Here is a 21,990-nt window from a genome sequence, read left to right as displayed (position 1 = left end):
GAGGGAAGAGTGGTTTAAAAAAGCTTTATTTTATTTTTTAAGAACTGGAAGTCAATGCTGTGTTTCTCCTCTGAGAAGAATAATCCCACTGAAGGATAAAGAGTATGCAGGATAAAGAGGAGGTAACTGAGGGAAGGATGAAGGGATGAACTAGTGTACAGGTGGACACTGGACTCATAGGCAGGTAAGGAAGGATAGATGTGGTGGGAGCCTATGGAAGCTATCTTCTGTTGCTTCCGTTTTCTTCGTTAAGAACAAAATCATCTGCCAGGCATGAAGATTAAGGAGGAGGTGCAGGTTTTGGGAGAAAGAAGGTACGAAAGGCTTATCTGGGAGAACAGGGGAGCGAAAGTACAGAGACACAGTGTGACTGCTGGCATCCAGAGCCTACTGGTGAATGATCAGGTACTGGAAGTAAGATCAGTCAACAGGGCTGTGTATTTTCCTTCAATCAAGTACTGCTATGGTACAGAATCAGAATAAGTGGACAGCTGGGCTTAAACAGAATATAGTTTAGCCAAGCAAGTAAAAATGAAAAAGGAAATTGAGGGTATGTGCCACAGAATGGTTATAATTGCTGATCAAGGAATTTGAGGTTAGTAAAAGGTGAAGCGAAGAACAAAAAGGAAGATCAAGTTGTCAGGGTTGGAGCAGGACAGCAAAAGAGCCCAGACAATAGCAGGTGGTGGGAGATTAGGATCACTGATTGAGTATGAAGAACTGTAATGCTTGGGGTGCCTGGGTGGCTCAGCTGGTTAAGCATCTGACTCTTGATTTCGGCTCAGGTCATGAGATCAAGCCCTGCATCAGCTTAAGATTCTCTTTCTCTCTCCCTTTGCCCCATCCCTAAAAAAAAAAAAAAAAAGAGTTGTAATATTTGTCATTCCAGAGTATGACCAGGGGGAGGGGTAGCTAAAGTAGGGTGGAAGACAAGAGGTCAAGGAATGGAAGGGCAAGACATTGAAAGAATCATCTATATGGAAATCAGAAGAAAACAGCCCAGGCATTATTAGATAACTAAAACAAGGAGGGGAAATGGCTGATAGAATATAATAATGTGAGGTTTGAAGGTGAGGGTTATAGGGAGGAGGTAGAGAGAATAGTCTGAAAGCACTAAGGAGTATAAAAACATTTACCCATCTCCCGTCCGTGTTACAAGAAAGGTGGAAGAGAAGAATCACCATTTGAGAAGACCGCAGGGCAAGCCAACCTTCAGCTAGATCCAGAAGATGAAAGGCTGGAGAGGGAAGAGTGTACAGGCTGAGAATTTAGGGGATTTAGATGAAAACTGACCAAGAGGTCCAGAGGGTATAAGAAAGGGTCCTTAGAGACAAGAAGGGTAGTACTTAGGACCCATGCTACCTTTGGACACATTATCACCTTGACTGTTCCAAGTGACTTGACTTCTGCTTTGTCCTCAGTTTCTGCATCTGTACAGTGGGGGTAATCATGGCATGTACCTCATAGTGTTAATGTGAGGATTATGTTCAATGACACAAGGGAGGCATTTAGAGAGACCTTAAAATTGTGCACCTAGCACATAGTCTGGATTAAAAAAAACATTAGCTATTCCTACAAGCTATTTTCTCTCCTGCATAATCATTTTGGATTCTTTTAAGAATCTTTTAACTTAACATTTGAATAATATTAAAAAGTTTAAAATCTTCAATAAGATTGTTAAATCTAAGGAGGAGGGATAATACCATGTACTTGTCTGAGTTCTCCACAGAGTTCAAGGCCTGAACAACACTGACAGAAAGCTTAAGCAGCAATTCATGAACACCACCCATGACCTCTGGAGGAGACGTCACTGTACGCTCCATTTCCCAGATCTGTCCTACAGATGTCAAGAGATATTAGTAATCATTTAGGAAAAGGGGGTATAGGGCAAGGATGAACAAAAATGGAAGATAATAGCTCATGGATCTCGTACCAACCTTTAATCCCCACTCTATTTCTTCTCTGTAATGTCTCTCTACACGTAAGAACGTATTTTTTTCAATCTCCTTTCAACAGACTTTGGTGTACAACCTTACCAAAGGCTTTCTGAAACACAAATGAGCAGATTTTCTCAAAGAAGAGGACTGAGAGATAGAAAAGGGATTCCTAGGGCGCCTGGGTGGCTCAGTCGTTAAGCGTCTGCCTTCGGCTCAGGTCATGATCACAGGGTCCTGGGATTGAGCCCGCATCGGGCTCCCTACTCCGCGGGAAGCCTGTTTCTCCCTCTCCCACTCCCCCTGCTTGTGTTCCCTCTCTCGCTGTGTCTCTCTCTGTCAAATAAATAAATAAAATCTTTAAAAAAAAAGAAAAGGGATTCCTAGTCTCACTACAATTTAAAGTCAAGAAACCCTTCCAGAATGAGGGGATATGAAAGAATGATGTGATACATGTAGCTCACATCGCAGTTTGAAGCATATTAACATTCCCACTGTACAATCAAATAAACTCTAGATATATCCAAAAGTCAAACATTTTAATTATAAGGAAACGTCTAGAAAATATATTTATCAGCTCTATAAAAAAAGGTGGACCCTCTCAGCTTAAGAGCAATTATTTTAAAATGTATATATATATATTCAATTAATATTTAGTGAGTGCTTGCTATGTGCCAGGCAGTGTTCATGGAACCAGTCGTATGTTAAAATTTTTGAGTCAACAACAACAAAAAATAGCAAAACTAAAATAAGTAGCACAACCAACTAGGAAAATTTTGCATTAAAAACTTCAAAAGGTTGGGCGCCTGGGTGGCTCAGTTGGTTAAGCGACTGCCTTCGGCTCAGGTCATGATCCTGGAGTCCCCGGATCGAGTCCCGCATCGGGCTCCCTGCTCGGCAGGGAGTCTGCTTCTCCCTCTGACCCTCCTCCCTCTCATGCTCTCTGTCTCTCATTCTCTCTCTCTCTCAAATAAATAAATGAAATCTTTAAAAAAAAAAAATTAAAAAAAAAAAAAAAAGAAAGAAAAATTTCAAAAGGTTGGGCACCTGGGTGGCTCAGTCGGCTGAACTCTTGGTTTCAGCTCAGGTCCTCATCTCAGGGTTGTGAGATTAAGCCCCGTGTCTGGCTCCATACTCAGCACAGAGTCTGCTTGCGATTCTCTACCTTCTCCCTCTACCTTTGTCCCTCCACCTGCTCATGTTCTCTCTCTCTCTCAAATAAATAAATCTTTTTTAAAATTTTCAAAAGTTTAAAAATCATGATAGAAATTTACTCAAACTTTAAAAAAAAGAAATTTACTCAAACTTATAAAAAAATAATCTGGATCATAATAGAGAAAAATATTGCCAAACTATTCCCGTTAAGAAAATAAAAATAGATTTCTCATATTTGGAAAATATTCATTTTTGTTAATAATCAAAGGAGTGCCAAATAAAACAATCTGAAGTACTATTTTACATCTAAATTAAAGTAATAGGCACCATCTATGTTAGTGAGATGGTGGTGGAAGAGAAGCCTTTGTAGGGTGCCTTTCTCCCTGTAGTCTATTCTGTAGACTGCCTCTGGAAAGCAATATACAGAAAAAAATTCAGGCAATGCTCAGTCTCTGACCAGAGAATGCTACCCAGCACTATAACTGAGTAAATAGTTTTAGTGGCTCAACAATGTATGCAAGTAGTTAATACAGTATAATTTAGAATACCAGAAATAATAATAATAATATGAAAAGTAGTTTTACAAAAAGACATTTTTCCAAAGAAGACATCCAGATGGCCAACAGACACATGAAAAGATGCTCAACATCACTTATCATCAGGAAAATGCAAATCAAAACTACAATGAGATACCACCTTGCACCTGTCAGAATGGCTAAACTCAACAACACAAGAAACAGCAGGTGTTGGCAAGAATTCGGAGAAAGGGGAACCCTTTTGCATTGTTGGTGGGAATGCAAACTGGTACAGCCACTCTGGAAAACAGTATGAAAGTTCCTCAAAAAGTTAAAAATAGAACTACCCTATAATCCAGCTATAAATACTAATAGGTATTTACCCAAAGAATACAAGAATGCTAATTCAAAGGGATACATACACTCTGATATTTATAGCAGTATTATCTACAATAGCCAAATCATGGAAACAGCTCAAGTGTCCATCGACTCATGAGTGGATAAAGAAAATGTGGTGTGTGTGTGTGTGTGCGTGTAATGGACTACTACCAGCCATAAAAAGAATGAAATCTTGACATTTGCAATGACATGGACAGAGCTACAGAATATAATGCTAAGTGAAATAAGCCAGTCAGAGAAAGACAAGTACCACATGATTTCACTCATATGTGGAATTTAAGAAACAAAACAAATGAGCAAAGGGGGGGGAAGAGAGTGAGAGGCAAACTAAGAAACAGACTCTTAACTACAGAGAAGACAATGATGGTTACCAGAGGGGAGGTGTGTGTGGGGATGGGTTAAACAGGTGATGGGGATTAAGGAGTGCACTTATTGTGAAGAGCACCGGGTGATGTATGGAAGCGTTGGAAAAAAAAAAAAAAAGGTAGTTTTTAGAAGCCATAATTATAAACATGGGAAAATATTAATGACATAAATGAGACAAATATGTACATATATTCTCAGAACTCAAAATGAAACAGAATGAAGGAATTACAGGTAATTTTTATAATGTTCTGTAATGCTGCTAACTCACCTTTTTATTTAAAAGATCAGTTTATTTTTATTTAAAATAATCCCATCTTAGGGGCGCCTGGGTGGCTCAGTTGGTTAAGCGACTGCCTTCGGCTCAGGTCATGATCCTGGAGTCCCAGGATCGAGTCCCGCATCGGGCTCCCTGCTCGGCAGGGAGTCTGCTTCTCCCTCTGGCCCTCCCCCCTCTCATGTGCTCTCTCTCTCATTCTCTCTCTCAAATAAATAAAATCTTTAAAAAATAATAATAATCCCATCTTAAAACAGCATTTTAGCAGTATGTTATGAAAGAGAACACATACCTGATACTCGCCGATCAAATCTGCCAGGAATTGGAACTGTAAAACAAAGAAGCAAAATTTAGTCACCATTATGTCACATGACCCCATTTTTAACAAGAGAACTAAAAGCACCTTAATACCAAATGTTGGGTCAATTCATACTCTTCTTTAATCAGCCACAGATAGTAGTTCAACATGATCACAAACGGCAATATAAGGAAGAACTTACATCTTTGAAAACAAGCTCTTTATAATTTTAAGGTACTCAAGGTGGTAATTTTCTGTTTACATTCATGTTCCATCTAATTTGTATCATATCAGATGAATAAGAAGTCTACTAAATTTATTGGTAATGTTATGATATTAAATAGTTAATTTTCTTCTTTAATGTTTTTCAAAGATAATCCCAATACCTGCCGATAAGAGCATTTAAATTTCATTTTAAAATACTTTAATGAGCATTACACTAAAATGAAAAAGAAATTAACCATTAAGTTATATTCTCCCTCAGTAGGCCCACAGTCAGTGTATTAATCAGAAAAATGTCTTTAGGTTGAAAAAGAATCACATATGCTTTCCCTTTGCTAATCTCTTCTACTTTTCACCTATCGTTCCTTATGTTTGATGATTACCTAAATTCTCACTACTAAACTATATCATATGAATCCATGATTTTTTAAAAGATTTTATTTTTTTTAAGTAAACTCCACCCAATGTGGACTTTGAACTCATGACCCCGAGATCAAGAGTCACACGCTCCACTGACTGAACCAGCCAGGCACCCCAAGCTGGGTTTTAACCTTCAGAGCTTAATCTGATTATTTTTATTTAAAAAAATTATGTAAAATATGCCTTCTCACCCTCCATAAAAAGATAAACTTGAAGATTAGTGAAAAACAAATTGAAGATGGCTCAGAGAGCCAAACTCAACTAATGTGAAGGCTCTGAAACAAAAATAGACCCAGGAAGGAGACAAATGCTCATTCACCATAACAGGACTAGAATTATCTTTTTGCATAGCATGGGGTAAAAGTCACATTAGCAACAAATAGGCAAAAATTCAAAAGAAAACTGTAGCCATTATTGATAGAACAGTCCCTTACTACTTCCTCAATGAAACTATGGATATGTCAAAAAAACAAAAACAAAAAACTATGGATCTGTCAAAATTAATCCACCTACCAGCAAACAAAGATGATAAATTCAGTTCAACAAATATAGGTAGGCTACCTAGTAAATGGCATGCACTGTAGTAGACAATTTGGAATACAATGGTAAATAAAACAAAGACGCCTAATTTCATGAAGCTTGCGTTCTAGCTTGAGGGATGTGGGAGTTTCCTTTGATCACTTAAAATACATATTCCTGTCACTCAGGCAGACAGATGAAATGTGTACCAACTTAAATCGACAACCAAGGCCTCATGGAATTTCCATAATTAAAATCCCACTAAGCGGGCGCCTGGGTGGCTCAGTTGGTTAAGCGACTGCCTTCTGCTCAGGTCATGATCCTGGAGTCCCGGGATCGAGTCCCGCATCGGGCTCCCTGCTCAGCGGGGGGTCTGCTTCTCCCTCTAACCCTCTTCCCTCTTGTGCTGTCTCTCATTCTCTCTCTCAAATAAATAAATAAAATCTTTAAAAAAAAAATCCCACTAAGCATTAGTATCCAACATAAAATTATAAAACATACAATGAAACAATTTAGCATGGGTGCTATCAGGGGATATCTCAAACAAAGGGTTAGATATTAAGATTAAGAACTATTATAAAATGAAAACAGAACTTTTGGGGGGGATTTTATTTATTTATTTGACAGAGAGAGAGACAGCGAGAGAGGGAACACAAGCAGGGGAGTGGAAAAGGGAGAAGCAGGCTTCCCACTGAGCAGGGAGCACGATATGGGGCTCAATCCCAGGACCTGGGATCATGACCTGAGCCAAGGCAGAGGCTTAATGACTGAGCCACCCAGGCGTCCCCAGAACAGAATGTTTAAAACAAAGACATAAAAACAGGAATCAAAAGCACAAATAAAGGAGTAAAATACAACCAAAACAAAACAAAACAGGGAGACTTGAAAAAAATTTGGAACTTCTAAGAAAAAAATAACACATTGAAATTTTTAAAACTATGATGCAAGGCACCCTATCTGGGTATATAAAATCTAAAAATGATGGAAAAATCATTGTAAAACATCATTACCAACAACTTACTACAATAATATTGATTTAAATGTATTGGTGGAAATCAAAAGGGAAATTAGAAAATATCTTGAGATGAATGAAAACAAAAACACAATACACCAAAACTTACGGGATGTACTGAAAGTAGTGCTAGAGGGAAACTTATAACTATAAATGCCTACTTTTAAAAAGAAGAAAAGTCTCAAATTCATAAGCTAATTGTACACTTTAAGGAAGTATGGAAAAAGGACAAACTAAATCCTAAAGCAGCAGAAATAAGGAAATTCAGAGTGGAGAGAAACTATAAAATAAAGCATAGAAAAAAAATCAGTGAAACTAAAAGTTGGTTCTTTGAAAAGATCAACAAAATCAGCAAACTGTTAGCTAGACTGACTAAGAAAAAAGAAGATTTAAATTACTAAAATTAAAGTGGGGACATTTACAATGGAATACACAGAAATAAAAAGAATTATAAGAGAATACTATGAAAAGCAGTAGGTCAACAAATTGGATAACCTAGATGAAACATGAAATAGGGGCGCCTGGGTGGCTTAGTCGTTAAGCTACTGCCTTGGGCTCAGGTCATGATCCCACTGATCATGGGATTGAGCCCCGCATCGGGCTCCCCGCTCTGTGGGAGGTCTGCTTCTCTCTCTCCCCCTACTTGTATTCCCTCTCTCTCTCTGTCTCTGTCAAATAAAATAAATAAAATCTTTAAAAAAAAAAACATGAAATAGACAAATTCCTGGAAATACACAAACTTCTAAAACTTGCTCAAGAAGAAATAGAAAAATCTCAACAATCTATAACAAACAGGAGGATTGAACTGGTAATCAAAAATCTCCTAACAAAGAAAAGTCCAGGACAAGATGTCTTCATTGTAAATTCTACTAAACATTTAAAGAATTAACACCAATCCTTCTCATACTCATCCAAAAAGTCAAAGATAAGGGAACACTTCCTAACTCATTTATGAGGTCAGTATTACCCAATAGCAAAGCTAGAGACACTGCAAGGAAAGAAAATATTCATTATGAATATAGACACAAAAATCCTCAAAAAAATACTAGCACACAAAACCTGGCAACATATTAAAATGATTATATACCATGACCAAGTGGGATTTATCCCAGGAATCCAAGGGTGGATTAAAATAAGAATATCAAGCAATATACACATTAACAGAATGAAGCAGGGGGAACCACATTATCGTCTCACTGATGCACAACAAATATCTGACAAAACACTCTTTAATGATAAAAAATAAACTGGGAGTGATGCCTGGGTGGCTCAGTCAGTTAAGCTTCTGCCTTCAGCTCAGGTCATGATCCCAGGGTCCTGGGATCGAGTCCCAAATCCAGCTCCTTGAATCCGGCTCCTTGCTCAGCGGGGAGTCTGCTTCTCCCTCTGCCTGCCACTCCCCCTGCTTGTGCTCTCTCTCTGTCAAATAAATAAATAAAATCTTAAAAAAAAAAAAAAAGAAAGAAAGAAAATGAGGGGCGCCTGGGTGGCTCAGTCGTTAAGCGTCTGCCTTCAGCTCAGGTCATAATCCCAGGGTCCTGGGATCGAGCCCCGCATCCTGGGAAGCTGCTCCGTGGGAAGCCTGCTTCTCTCTCTCCCACTCCCCCTGCTTGTGTTCCCTCTCTCGCCTTGTCTCTCTCTGTCAAATAAATAAAATATTTAAAAAAAAAAAGAAAATGAAAATAAAGTGACAGTATGGCTAAAATTATTTAAAAAAAATAAACTGGGAATTATAAGGGAATTTCCTCAACATGAAAAAGGCACATAAGAAAAACCCACAGCTAACACCAACTCAATGGTAAAAGATTGTAAGCTTTCTCTGTAAGATCAGGAACAAGACAGAATGCCTGCTTTTGCCACTTCTACTGAATATATTACTGAAAGTTCTGGCCAGAGCAATTAGGAAAGAAAAAAAAACTATAAAAGACATCCAAATTAGAAAGGAAAAAGTAAAATTATCTGCTTGTAGAATGACATGATCGTCTATGTAGAAAACCTTAAAGAATCCACACAAAAAAGTTAGACTTAATAAGTGAATACAGCAAAGCTGCAGGATATAAAACCAACACCCAAAATTGTATTTCTATACTACTGCAATGAACAATCCAAAAGAAAATATTTTTAAAACTCTATTCACAACACCATCAAAATGAATAAAATATCTAGAAAGGAGGCAAAAAATTTGTACACTGAAAACTACAAAACATTGCTGAAAGAAATTAAGAGACATAAATAAGCCTTTTGCAATGTAAATGTACCCATGTTGCACACTTTTTTTTTTTTTTAAGATTTTATTTATTTATTTGACAGACAGAAACACAGCAAGAGAGGGAACACAAGCAGGGGGAGTGGGAGAGGAAGAAGCAAGCTTCCCGCGGAGCAGGGAGCCCGATGTGGGGCTCGATCCCAGGACCCCAGGATCATGACCTGAGCCGAAGGCAGACACTCAGCGACTGAGACACCCAGGCACCCCCCCATGTTGCACACTTTAAATATCTTACAATCATATTTGTCAATTATACCTTAATAAAGCTAGAAAAAAAAGACATAAATAAGTGGAAAGCCATCCTATGTTAAAGGACTAAAAGCCGTAATACTGTTAAGATGACAATACACTATCTAAAGCAATGTACAGATTCAATGCAATTTCTATTAAAATTCCAACGGTGTTTATTTATTTTTTTATAGGAATGGAAATACCTATCTAAAATTCATGTAGAATCTCAAGGGATCCCAATTAGCCAACTAATCTTGAAAAAGATAAAGTTGGAGGACTCATACTTCCTGATTTCAAGACTTACTACAAAGTCTCAGTAATCAAAACAATATGGTATTGGCATAAGGATAGACATATAGACCAGAACCATGGAATAGAGAACCCAGAAATAAACCCTCACATTTTGGTGAACTGATTTTCAAAAAAACTGCCAAGATCACTCAACGGGGAAAGGACAGTCTTTTCAACAAATGGTGCTCAGAAAAATAAAGCTGGCCTCTTACCTTTTCATCATAAAAATTAACTAAAAATGAATCAAAGACATAAAATTGAGAGCTAAAATGATAAAACTCTTAGATGAAAACACAGAGGAAAATCTTTATGACATTGGATTTAGCAATGATTTCTTGGATATAACACCCAAAGTGTAGGCAAAAAAAAAAAAAAAGAAATAGATAAACTGGACTACATCAAAATGAAAACCTTTTGTGTATCAAAAGACACAACAGAGTAAAATGGCACACCATGGGATGGGAGAAAATATTTGCAAATAATTTATCTGTTACATCCAGAATAAAGAACTCCTACCATTCAACAAAAACAACAAAAACCAAGCTGATGAAAAAATGGACAAGCACTTGAATAGACTTTTCTTCAGAGAAGATATACAAATGACGGATAACCACATGAAAAGATATTCAATACTACTAACCAATAAGGAAATGCAGGGGCGCCAGGTGGCTCAGTCAGTTGAGCCTCTGACTCTTGGTTTCAGCTCAGGTCATGATTCCAGGGTCATGTGATCAAGCCCTGCGTGCGTAGGGCTCTGCCTTCAGCAAGGAGTTTGCTTGAGATTTTCTCTCTCCTTCTCCCACTGCCCCTCCCCCAGCTTGCACTCTCCCTCTCTTTCTAAAAATAAATAAATATTTTTTATTTTATTTTTTTTTAAAGATTTTATTTATTTATTTGAGAGAGAGAGAATGAGAGAGAGCACATGAGGGGGGGGAGGGTCAGAGGGAGAAGCAGACTCCCTGCTGAGCAGGGAGCCCGATGCAGGACTCGATCCCGGGACTCCAGGATCATGACCTGAGCCGAAAGCAGTTGCTTAACCAACTGAGCCACCCAGGCGCCCAATAAATATTTTTTAAAAATAGGGAAATGCAAATGAAAAACACAATGAGATACCACCTCACACCTTTTAAAGATGGCTACCATTAAAAAAAAAAAACCAAGAACAGATAATAAAGGTTGACAAGGATGTGAAGGAACTGGAATCCTTTTGCACTGTTGGTCAGAATATAAAATGGTGCAGCTGCTGTGTAAAACAGTATGGCAGCTCCTCAAAAGATAAAAATTAATTACCATATGATCCAGCAATTCCACTTCTGGGTATATGTCCAAAAAAACTGAAAGCAGGATCTCAAAGAGATATTACAGTACACCCACATACATAGACAAAAGGTGGAAGCAACCTAAGTGTCCACCAATGAATGAAAACATAAACAAAATGTGGTATACAATGGGATATTATTCAGCCTTTAAGAGGAAGGAAATTCTGAAACTTGCTACAATAAGATTTGATGAATGAATCCTGAAAACATTATGCTAAATAAAGTCAGTTACACGAGACAAATACTGTATGATTCCACTTACATGAGGTACTTGGAATAGTCAAATTCATAAATATACAGAGCAGAACAGTGGTTGCTAGGGGTTACGGGGAGGGGAGAAGGAGGAGTTATTTAATGGGTACAGAGTTTCAGTTTTCCAATATGCAAAGATGTCCAGAGACAGATGGTGGTGACTGTTATGAATGTACTTAATGGCAATGAACTGCAACTTTATTTTTATTTATATTTTAATTTAAATTCAATTAATTAACATATAATGTATTATTGATTTCAGAGGTAGAGTTCAGTGATTTATCAGTCTTATATAATACCCAGTGCTCATTACACCATGTACCCTCCTTAATGTCCATCACCAACTAAGCCACCCTGGCTCACCTATTTATTTACTTTTTAAGTAGCCTCCACACCCAGCATGGGGCCTAATGCAGGGCTTCAACTCACGACCCTGAGATCAAGACCTGAGCTGAGATCAAGAACTGGACACTTAACCAACTGAACCACCCAGGTGCCCCCTAACAAATATTTAAAAAATCAATCTAAATGCAGGGCCTTAAATCAAACATGATAAAACTTTTTTTTCTTTTTAAGATTTTACCTATTTTTTGACAGAGAGACAGCGAGAGAGGGAACACAAACAGGGGAAGTGGGAGAGGGAGAAGCAGGCTTCCCGCCAAGCAGGGAGCCCAATATGGGACTCAATCCCAGGACCCTGAGATCATGACCTGAGCAGAAGGCAGACGCTTAACGACTGAGCCATCCAGGTGCCCCTTCATTTTTTTTCTTTAAAGATTTTACTTATTTATTTGAGAGAGAGACAGAGAGCACATGAGCAGGGGGAGGAGCAGAGGGAGAAGGAGAGAGACAAGCAAACTCCCCGCCAAGCGAGAAGCCCAACATGGGGATCCTGAGATCAAGACCTGAGCTGAAGTCAGATGCTTAATTTGAAAGAGCCACCCAAGCACCCCAAACTTTCATTTTTTTAATTTCATTTTTATTGTTGTCAAATTGTTTTTATATAACCGAAGTAAATAAATGCATGCAGTCTTTTTTTCAATTTTTTTTTTAAAGATTTTATTTATTTATTTGACAGAGAGAGACACAGCGAGAGAGGGCACACAAGCAGGAGGAGTTGGAGAGGGAGAAGCAGGCTTCCCACAGAGCGGGGAGCCCGATGCGGGGCTCGATCCCAGGACCCTGGGATCATGACCTGAGCCAAAGGCAGACGCTTAACGACTGAGCCACCCAGGCACCCCTAATTTTTTTATTTCTGTGATCTCATTAAAGCATATATATATGTTTACATGTTAAATTTACATAAAACTTACATTGTACAGTTTATCTGAACATGTATTTTTTAATTTTTTTTTAAGATTTATTTATTCGAGAGAGAGCAAGAGCAGTGGGGAGGGGCAGAGTGAGAGGGAGAGTCTTTTTTTTTTTTTTTGAAAGATTTTATTTATTTATTTGTCAGAGAGAGAGAGCACAAGCAGGGGGAGCTGCAGGCAGAGGCAGAGGGAGAAGCAGGCTTCCTGCTGAGCAAGGAGCCCAATGCGGAACTGGATCCCAGGGCCCTGGGATCATGACCTGAGCCGAAGGCAGATGCTTAACCGACTGAGCCACCGAGGTGTCCCGAGAGGGAGAACGAGTCTTAAGCAGACTCCACACTGGGCACAGAGCCTGACTCGTGGCCTGATCCCAGGATCTGGAGATCATGACCTGAACCAAAACCAAGCCACCCAGGCACCCCTGTACATGTATTTTTTAAAATATGTTTAGGTTTGGGGGTGCTTAGGTGGTGCAGTCGGTTAAGCGTCCAATTCTAGATTTCAGCTCAAATCATGATCTTGGAGTCCTGGGATAGAGCCCTGGGTGAGGTTCCCCACTCATCCAGGAGTTTGCTTGTCTCCCCCCTCTCCCTCCACCCTCCCTCTGCTCTCACTCTCTCTCTTAAATAGATAAATCTTAAAAAAAAAAAAAAAAAGAATTCCAAGGTTAAAAAAAAAACCAAAAAAACATGTTTCGGTTTGAAGTCAAATAGGAGAAAGTCATGGTTAGTTTGCTTGAAGTAAATTCTATTCTTTTAAGAAATTTTTATTTAATATTTTAACTTGAATATAGTTGACATATAATGTTACATTAGTTTCAGGTTTATAACATAGTGATTCAACTTCTCTATACATTATGCTATGCTCATTAAGTGTAGCTACCATCTGTCACAATACAATGCTATTGCAATATCACTGACTATATTCCCTATGCTGTGCCTTTTATTACTGTGACTTATTTATTTCACAAGTGGAAGCCTGTATCTCCCACTCCCCTTTACCAATTTGCCCATCTAACTACCCCCCTTTCCTCTGGCAACCATCAGTTTCTTCTCTGGATTTATAGGTCTGATTCTGTTTTTTGTTTTCATTTCTCCTGTTTTTTAGTTCCATATGTGAGTGAAATAATATGGCATTTGTCTTTCTCAGTCTGACTTATTTCACTTAGATAACACCTTCTAGGTCTATCCATGTAGTCACAGATGGCAAGATTTCATACTTTTTTATGGCCCTGAATAGCCAAAGCAATCTTGAGAAAGAAGAAAAAAGCTGGAGGTATCACAATTCCAGATTTTAAGATATACTACAAAGCTGTAGCATTCAAAACAGTATGGTATTGGCACAAAAAGAGACACACAGATCAATGGAACAGAATAGAGAGCCTATTTGCCCCATTATATGTTCAATTAATCTATGACAAAGAAGGCGAGAATATATAGCGGTGAAAAGACAGCTTCTCTTCAATAAATGGTGCTGCGAAAACTAGACAGCTACATGCAAAAGAATGAAACTGGACCATTTTCTGACACCATACACAAAAATAAACTCAAAACAGATTAAAGACCTAAATGTGAGACCTGAAACCATAAAAATCCTAGAGGAGAACACAGGCAGTAATTTCTCTGACATCAGCCATGGCAACATTCTTCTAGGTTCGTCTCCTGAGGCAAGGGAAACAAAAGGAAAAATAAACTACATCAAAATAAAAAGCTTCTGCACAGCAAAGGAAGCCATCAACAAAACAAAAAGGCAACCTACTGAAAGGAGAAGATATTTGCAAATGATGTATCTAATAAGGAGTTAATATCCAAAATATATAAAGAACTTACATAACTCAACACCAAAAAACCCAAGCTGATTAAAAAATGGAAAAGACAGAGGCACCTGGCTGGCTCAGTTGGTGGAGTGTGCGACTCTTGATCTCAGAGTTGTTGGTCTGAACCTCACGTTGGGTGCAGAGATAACTTAAAAATAAAATCTTAAAAAAAATGGGAAAGACAATTACCATATGATTTCACTCATATGGGGAATTTAGGAAATAAGACAAATGAACAAAGGAAGAAAGAGACAAACGAAAAAACACTCATATGCAGAGAACAAACTGGTGGTTGCCAGAGGGGAGGCAGGAAGGGGGATGGATGAAATAGGTGAAGGGGATTAAGAGTACACTTAACCGTGATGAGCACTGAGTCATGTATAGAATTGTTGTATTATTATAATGTACACTTGAGAAACTAATATAACACTGTATATTAACTATATTCAAATAAAAAATAAAGTTAAAATAAAAATTTTTTAAATGGGCAGAGGACTTGAATAGACATTTTTCCCAAGAAGACATATGGATGGCCAAGACACATGAAAAGATGCTCAACATCACCAATCATCTGGGAAATGCAAATCAAAGCCACAGTTGGGTATCACCTTGTATTTGTCAGAATGGCTAAAATAAAAAAAGGGCATGCATAGTTTTTAAAGTAAATTAAATAATATATTGAAATTCACTGAATTTATTTCATAATATATTTAACTAAAATTTAAAAATTCAAACTTAAGGGGCACCTGGGTGGGGCACCTGTGTGGCTCAGATGGTTATGCGTCTACCTTCGGCTCATCATGATCCCAGGGTCCTAGGATCGAGTCCCGCATTGGGCTCCCTGCTCCTTGGGGAGCCTGCTTCTCCCTCTGCCTCTCTCTCTCTCATGAATATATAAAAATCTTTACAAAAAAGGGGGGGCACTTGGGTGGCTCAGTTGGGTAAGTGTCCGACTCTTGACCTCAGGGTCGTTAAGTTCAAGCCCCACGTTGGGCTCCACGCTACTTAAAAATAAATAAATGCAAACTTAAAATCACTATTTTCATAAATCATGCAAAAAAGACAAAATGATTTTTTAAATTTCTAAAGCATTCTCTGTTACTGTGAAAAAGCTCAAAAGTAAAAAAAGTTGACTTGCAGTGGAAAACGTAATTAAAAACAAGAGTCTTAAGGCCTTTAGCTTGAATGAATGAGTGGATGAACATTCTGTCTGATAAATTTATGTGCAATTTAATTTTAAATTAGTACATGTCTTCTAAGGTTTTACAGGTCCAGAAGAAACAGCTGCTGTTGGAGCAAGATACACTGCCAAGACATCCAGAGAATGCTACCAACAATTATAGCAGTCAAAGAGACCACCTTATTCTAATTTCACCACTGTTTACAGAGAGCTCAAAACAGATCTCATCAGACTTTATATGGATCAGACAAAATATTCAACTAGCATAGCAGGTATAAGAAAATCTTCCAACAGAAAACACTGCCAAAAATTTCTCAGATTTTCATTATAAACATATACTGATAGGGGATAAGAAGGCTTAAAATGTAACCTGGTCTGAGAACATGTGCCTCAAAAACATTAACAAATGCCATCTCAGTGGAAACTAAACTTCATGATTCCTGATAAAAGGAACTCCTAAATGCTGATGTGCCCTGAAAATTAAAACATGGTTCTCTTGGAACAGGTAAGATATTATACGTGGTGAATAACATTAAGATCATGCTAGAGAAATCAAAAACATTTCCAAAAGTCTCTCCTATTTTATTTTATTATTTTTTTAAAGATTTACTTACTTATTTGAGAGAGAGAGCACGAGTGGGAGGGACAGAGGGAGAGAGAATCTGAAGCAGACTCCATGCTGAGTGCAGAGTCTGACAGGAGGCTCGATCTCACGACCCTGAGATCAGGATCTGAGCCAAAACCAAGAGTTGGTGGCACCACCAACCACCACCCAGGCACCCCAAAAGTCTCTATTTTAAATTCAAACATGTGATCAATAAGAAAACAGAATCTTCAATATGAATGTAATAGGACATGGCATAAAAACCCAGAGAACATAATCCAAGCACAACTAAGGCAGGGCAAAATTCAGGAGGACACAACATTCTACAATTGTTGGAAAGGCAAATAGGAGGCACACTGAATTCAAAGCTGGGCTGGTAGGATGTTAGTAGCAGTTGGGCTGGGAGTTGAGTAAGCTTGTGATTTCAGGAAATGAAAGGCGTATGATATGGCATGAGCAATATGAGACAAGAGCACAGAGATGAGGGTGAAGAGGTGAGCAAGGGCCATTTTGGAAGCCATCCTATGGCAGAGCAATATTCAGAAGTAATAAGCTGGTTATTTGTATGCACTTTCTTTCTCTTCCAGCTGGGGAAGAGCAGAAAGATATCATTCAATCTATAAATAAGGGTGCTGTCATAGATCCCCAAATCATAAAATGTCAGAGTTTTAAAGTATCTATGAAGTCATCTGGTCTGGCCATGACAAGTAAGGTTCATCTCATGTGGCAACTCTAATTGATGTCACTGGTCCACCTGAATCATCACTGACTCTTTTCTTTCTTTCATTACTTACATCCACTTCATTAACAACTTCATCTGTTTTCCCTCCCATTTTATTCCTTACATCAGTCTCTTTCTCCAACTCAATTGTTATCCTAGCCAGAAGTGCATCATTTCTTGCCTGGATGACCTGCAACAACCTCCAAACGTGTCTTCCAACTGCCAGTCCTGCTCCACATCATTCTATTCCCCACGCAGTTATCAGAGTGATCTTAAAGTTTTGGAAACAATTTGGCAGTTTCTGTCAAAATTTTTAATGTGAACTGCCTTTGACCAAGCAACAATTCCACTTCTAGGAATATATATGTCACATAATCATCACAGTATTTTAACAGCCAGAAAAAAAAGAAAAGAAAAAGCGAAAAAAGAAAAATCTAAAAAAAAAAGAAATGAAGGAAATGTTGGTATATAGCTAGAGTACAAACCTCTAAGTAGCCATTAAAATGGATGCAACACACCAATATGAACTGACAGGGAGACCTTCAAGATACACTGTTATGTGAAAAAAGTTGCACAAGCACAGTATGATACAATCCTAATCTTCTAACAATTTTGTCTTTAATCAAACTATTACATATCACAAATTTTAAAAGGCCAAATAATAAGCTTAGTTATAAGCTATAACTAAGAAAACAGTATCAGCAAAACACAGCCATCCTTCAATCCATCTCTCCCTATTCCCAATTCCTGCTCCCCAGAGGCAAACACATCAACTTTTTCAGCTATTTCTCCTGAGATTTACTTCAAATTTCCAAATAACAATTATAGTACTAATCCTCTTTTGGTTTTAATTATCTTTTGACTTTTTAGAAAAAATATTTATTTATTTGACAGAGACAGAGAGTAAGTGAACACAAGCAGGGGGAGCTGCAGAGGGAGGAGAAGGAGAAGCAGGCTCCCCACTGAGCAGGGAGCCCAAAGTGGGGCTCGATACCAGGACCCCAGAATCATGACCTGAGCTAAAGGCAGATGCTCAACTGACTGAGCCACCCAGGCGCCCCTCTTTTGACTTTTAACTCTAAAAAAGAGTAGGAATAGGCTTGCAGAGTACTAAGATAGGATAATCTGGATCCCTGACAACTTCCTGAAGCTCCCTGTCCTACTGCCCCTGGGCTGCTATACTTCAGGCTTCCTTTAAGTGCTATTATTTTAGATTTTCTGTCACTCACAAACCTAATCCTAATCAATACAGAAAGCAAAGCAAATTTGGCCTATCAAGATGACAAAGAATGCTGGAAATTGTGGACACGGAATAACAATATCTAACATATATGTGCCAGGATCTGGCCTAAATACTTCATGGATATTAAGTCAGTTAATTCTCACACAAACCTTATGAGGTATGAGGTAGAAAAAGAATTGAAGACAAGGTTAAATAACTCACCCTACTAACAAAGGTGGAACCAGGTTCGGTGGCAGGCAACCTTAGCTTCATAGCCCATGCTCTCAGCCAGCCACACAGGTAGCTGTAGAGGTTAACACCAAGAATCACCCAGGGGATGCTAGCAGGCGAACTGGGTAAGACTCACATCCATGCAACTTTGTGAAAGCACCTTCTTTCTTAAAATTTCTAAAATGTCTTTTTAAATGAAGTTAAAAGCCACCATTAGAAATTTGTATCTGGGGGCGCCTGGGTGGCTCAGTCGTTAAGCGTCTGCTTTCGGCTCAGGTCATGATCCCAGGGTCCTGGGATCAAGTCCCGCATCGGGCTCCCTGCTCCGCAGGAAGCCTGCTTCTCCCTCTCCAACTCCCCCTGCTTATGTTCCCTCTCTCACTGTGTCTCTCTCTGTCAAATAAATAAATAAAATCTTTAAAAAAAAAAAAAAGAAATTTGTATCTGGAGTCCTGATTGAATAATTTCTTAGAACTAGCTCAGTTTATCAAATATTAGTACTTTCATTAGGCAAATCTGTTAAACCAGGTTCAAAATTGAGTACTTTTCTAAAATCAGCATTAACAGTTCTTTTTAGGGGTGCCGGTGGCTCAGCTGGTTAAACGTCTGCCTTTGGCTCAGTTCATGATCCTGGGGTCCTGGGATCGAGCCCCAAGTCGGGCTCCCTGCTCAGCAGGGAGTCTGCTTCTCCCTCTCCCTCGGCCCCTCTCCCTACTCATGCCCTTTCACCCGATCTCTCTAATAAGTAAAATTAAAAAAAAAAAGTTCTTTTTAAAACTGTTCTTTTTTCCATTTAAATAAATTCATTTTAGTACAAAGAGTGAGCCAGTATAAAGAAAAAGAGAAGTACGGGCCAAATAGACAAAGGAGATTAAGAGGTACAGACTTCCAGTTATAATGTAAATAAGTCACAGGGATGAAAAGTACAGCATAGGGAATACAGTCAATAAAATTGTAATAATACTGTATGGTGACTACACTTAGTATGGTGAGCAATAAGTAGTGTACAGAACTGTCCAATCACTATTGTACACTTGAAACTAATATAACATTTTGTGTCACTTATACTTCAATTATACTTTCTTCTTTTTTTTTTTTTAAGATTTTATTTATTTGACAGAGAGAGACACAGCGAGAGAGGGAACACAAGCAGGGGCAGGGGGAGTGGGAGAGGGAGAAGAAGGCTTCCCGCTGAGCAGAGAGCCCGATGCGGGGCTCGATCCCAGGACCCTGGGATCAAGACCTGAGCTGAAGGCAGACGCTTAACCGACTGAGCCACCCAGGTGCCCCAGAATGTGCCCTCTTTAATACCCATCACCAGGCTAACACATCCTCCCACCCCCCTCCCCTCTAGAACCCTCAGTTTGTTTTTCAGAGTCCATCATCTCTCATGGTTCATCTACCCCTCCGATTTTCCCCCTTCATTCTTCACCTCCTGCTATCTTCTTCTTTTTTTTTCTTAACATATATTGCATTATTTGTTTCAGGGGTACAGATCTGTGATTCAACAGTCTTGCACAATTCACAGTGCTCACCATAGCACATACCCTCCCCAATGTCTATCACCCAGCCACCCCATCCCTCCCACCCCCCACCACTCCAGCAACCTTCAGTTTGTTTCCCGAGATTAAGAATTCCTCATATCAGTGAGGTCATCTGATACTTTTCTTTCTCTGATTGACTTATTTCACTCAGCATAACACCCTCCAGTTCCATCCACATTGTTGCAAATGGCAAGATTTCATTCCTTTTGATGGCTGCATAATATTCCATCATATATATATATATATATATATATATATATATTCCATCTCTTCTTTATCCATTCGTCTGTTGATGGACATCTTGGCTCTTTCTACAGTTTGGCTATGGTGGACATTGCTGCTATAAACATTGGGGTGCATGTACCCCTTCGGATCCCTACATTTGTATCTTTGGGGTAAATACCCAGTAGTGCATTAGCTGGATCGTATGGTAGCTCTATTTGCAACTTTTTGAGGAACCTCCATACTGTTTTCCAGAGTGGCTGTACCAGCTTGCATTCCCACCAACAGTGTAGGAGGGTTCTCCTTTTCCACATCGCCACTAACATCTGCCATTTCCTGACTTGTTAATTTTAGCCATTCTGACTGCTGTGAGGTGGTATCTCATTGAGGTTTTTGATTTGAGTTTCCCCGATGCCGAGCGATGTTGAGTACTTTTTCATGTGTCTGTTGGCCATGTGGATGTCTTCTTTGGAAAAATGTCTGTCCATGTCTTCTGCCCATTTCTTGACTGGATCATTTGTTCTTTGGGTGTTGAGTTTAAGAAGTTTTTTATAGATTTTGGATACTAGCCCTTTATCTGATATGTCATTTGCAAATATCTTCTCCCATTCTGTCGGTTGTCTTTTGGTTTTGTGGAGTGTTTCTTTTGCTGTGCAAAAGCTTTTTATCTTGATGAAGTCCCAATAGTTCATTTTTGCCCTTGCTTCCCTTGCCTTCGGCAATGTTTCTAGGAAGAAGTTGCTGCGGCTGAGGTCAAAGAGGTTGCTGCCTGTGTTGTCCTTAAAGATTTTTTTTTTTATTTTATTGTTATGTTAGTCACCATATAATACATCATTGGTTTTTGATGTGGTGATCCACGATCCATTATTTTCATATAACACCCAGTGCTCCATGCAGTACGTGCCCTCCTCAATATCTATCACCAGGCTAACCAATCCCCCCTCTCCCCTCCCCTCTAAAACCCTGTTTGTTTCTCAGAGTCCATAGTCTTTCATGGTTCATCTCTCCCTCCAATTCTCCCCCCCCCCCCATTTTCCCTTCCTTCTCCTAATGTCCTCTATGTGATTCCTTATGTTCCACAAATAAGTGAAACCATATGATAATTGACTTTCTCTGCTTGACTTATTTCACTTAGCATAATCTCCTCCAGTCCCATCCATGTTGATGTAAAAGTTGGGTATTCATCTTTTCTGATGGCTGAGTAATATTCCATTGTATATATGGACCACATCTTCTTTATCCATTCATCTGTTGAAGGGCATCTCGGCTCTTTCCACAGTTCGGCTATTGCAGACATTGCTGCTATGAACATTGGGGTGCATATGGCCCTTCTTTTCACTACATCTGTGTCTTTGGGCTAAATACCCAGTAGTGCAATTGCTGGGTCATAGGGTAGCTCTATTTTTAAATTTTTGAGGAACCTCCACACTGTTTTCCAAAGTGGCTGTACCAACTTGCATTCCCACCAACAGTGTAAGAGGGTTTCCCTTTCTCCACAACCTCTCCAACATTTGTTGTTTCTTTCCCTGTCCATTTTTGCCATTCTAACTGGTGTAAGGTGGTATCTCAATGTGGTTTTGATTCGGATTTCCCTGATGGCTAATGATGATGAACATTTTTTCATGTGTCTGTTAGCCATTTGTATGTCTTCTTCAGAGAAGTGT

The 21,990-nt window shown here is 38.9% G+C and overlaps 1 protein-coding gene across 1 annotated transcript in view; it reads right to left on the bottom strand.

The window, feature by feature from the left end:
- Nucleotides 1-21,990, bottom strand: part of PRKAR2A (protein kinase cAMP-dependent type II regulatory subunit alpha) — a 120,116-nt gene that overhangs the window by 45,489 nt on the left and 52,637 nt on the right. The window contains exon 2 of the mRNA XM_045862463.3: nucleotides 4,936-4,971. Within this exon, the coding sequence (XP_045718419.1) occupies nucleotides 4,936-4,971 (36 nt within the window). The remainder of the gene's footprint in view (nucleotides 1-4,935; nucleotides 4,972-21,990) is intronic.

This window comes from Mirounga angustirostris, unplaced genomic scaffold (assembly GCF_029215605.1).
Source record: "Mirounga angustirostris isolate CCGP_5_RB_7025 unplaced genomic scaffold, mMirAng1.0.hap1 SCAF_1, whole genome shotgun sequence".
Taxonomy (NCBI): Eukaryota; Metazoa; Chordata; class Mammalia; order Carnivora; family Phocidae; genus Mirounga; species Mirounga angustirostris.
Note: the sequence above shows the minus strand (reverse complement) of the source record. Positions and strands in the feature narration are given on the sequence as shown.